The sequence below is a fragment of the Austrofundulus limnaeus genome, unplaced genomic scaffold, assembly GCF_001266775.1.
Source record: "Austrofundulus limnaeus strain Quisiro unplaced genomic scaffold, Austrofundulus_limnaeus-1.0 Scaffold1455, whole genome shotgun sequence".
Classification (NCBI taxonomy): Eukaryota; Metazoa; Chordata; class Actinopteri; order Cyprinodontiformes; family Rivulidae; genus Austrofundulus; species Austrofundulus limnaeus.
The window spans coordinates 26372-28185 of NW_013953857.1; the positions used below are offsets into that span (position 1 = coordinate 26372).

A 1814-nucleotide genomic window follows, 5' to 3' on the forward strand; every position below is an offset into this window, starting at 1 on the left:
TGCATGCCCAAGCCATCACACTGCTCTGCTGTGTTTTATAGATGATGTGGTGCTTTGGATCCTGAGCTGTACCACGCCTTCACCATCATCTTTTAATGGTCCTGGGTGTCACGCCTGTCACCACTGATGGTTCCCTCATGACTCTTTGTTACGGTTTGTTGTGCTTCAAGAGTCACCTGGAATAACCTTGTCGTGAGTTCGAGAGATGAAACCGTAAGTCAAAACGAACTATGTGGTGATGACCCCTACAGGTCTCTTATCAGAAACCACGTCTCAGAGGATGACTGACAGCGAAACAGATGGTTATGGCCACAAAGCTCGATCCGTGAGATACAAAGAGCTTACACTGCTTGACCTACATAAGTGCTAAAGGCACCAACATTTTGTCTGTGGCATTGACACAAGGTGGATAAGTTTTCAGACATATAAAAGAGGAGGACAAGTGTGAACTTACAGCTTTGTCTAGGAACAGGTTGTCTCCAGTCAGGTGATAGGTACTCAGCAGGCCTCCCAGGATGCGTATGGTGCTTTCAAAAAGATTGACATCTACATTTTTGTTGAACGTCAGCTCCGTGGAGACCCACTCCTTTGCTTCTTCAAACTCTGAAACAGGTAGCAATAATTTAAATTACAACTTTTATAACGGCCTATTTAGCAGTTCAGGTTTTTGCAGTGTTGTTACAACTCTTCATACAGTGATGAAATCAGAAATGTTAATGTTTAAACAAAAACAGAAAAGCTTCTGTGAACACGCTGCAGTTATTTTGAGGATCTGGGTTATAAACTAACCAGTAGGTGCTTTTCTACAGGCTCAGTTCTCTTCAGCTCTGCCCCACTCCACACCAGTCTGAAGTGTAATTAACCTCTCCTGTGAAAGCCCAACCCCGCCTCCAAGCAAATTTGAAAAATGTCAACAAAGTGGGCGGAGCAAAGAGACACTGAGGGGCAGGGCCTAAAGTGTGGGGATAAGTGCAGAGGTGTGGTCAGGARGAGGGAACATGACAGCTATTACACTTGGATTTTAAAGTAGTTTTATAAGTGATGGTGTGTTTTTATGTGGTTATATCTTGTCTGACCTTTATTTTGTGAAATAAAATATACTATTGCCAATACTATTCRTTATGCTTTTCATTGAGTTAAATCCATAAGAATGTGTGCAGTAACTGTTAGTTCATTTATAAGAAAATAATTAGATGTGTTGTTTTGCTGTARCTATAAGCAACTGTTTGCTGTAGCAACTATGAGATTTATTTACAGACCATCAGACTTTTTCATGTKAATAGTTAGCTGTTAGCCTGATTTAAACCAGACCCTCGTCCTTCACTTTGCTCCGTACAAGGGTCTGGACTTGCTGAATAGAGAAGTGTTTCTTGCAGGAGGCGTGGCCTCTGCTAAAGTTTAAAATGATTGGATCAGTTGGCTGCGACGTATGTCGCTGTGACGGAGGCTAAGCTAAGAAGCTAACCAGAAATCGCGTGTGCTGCAAACAACCCTACTGAAAGGAGAAATATACCGAGCCGAACGAGACGACTGCAAATGAGAGCTGCTGCTTTGTCAGTCAAATTTAATTTAATTTGGAAGCCTTATCAACACAGACTGGCTTCATTCACTTCCTCCACTGCTGTATGCTAAAATAACTAGCAGACACTGCACATAACATCGACGCCATTCAAAACTCCTCCTTCTGTTTGCTGATTGGCCCAGGTAAAATAAACTACAAGCAGACACTGCACAGAAAATCAGCGTTATCTTCTCTGATTGGCCCAGCTAAAAATCTGCCAGCGAAATCCATCTCAATGGGAGAAGTCCCAGAC

General features: G+C 42.5%; 1 protein-coding gene across 2 annotated transcripts in view; it reads right to left on the minus strand.

Annotated features, from left to right (window-relative positions):
- The window catches only part of man1b1b (mannosidase, alpha, class 1B, member 1b), a 26072-nt gene that overhangs the window by 9579 nt on the left and 14679 nt on the right, over positions 1 to 1814 (minus strand). For both annotated transcript variants that reach the window (XM_014032450.1, XM_014032449.1), the window contains exon 8: positions 455 to 603. In XM_014032450.1, coding sequence (XP_013887904.1) covers positions 455 to 603 — 149 coding nt within the window. The remainder of the gene's footprint in view (positions 1 to 454; positions 604 to 1814) is intronic.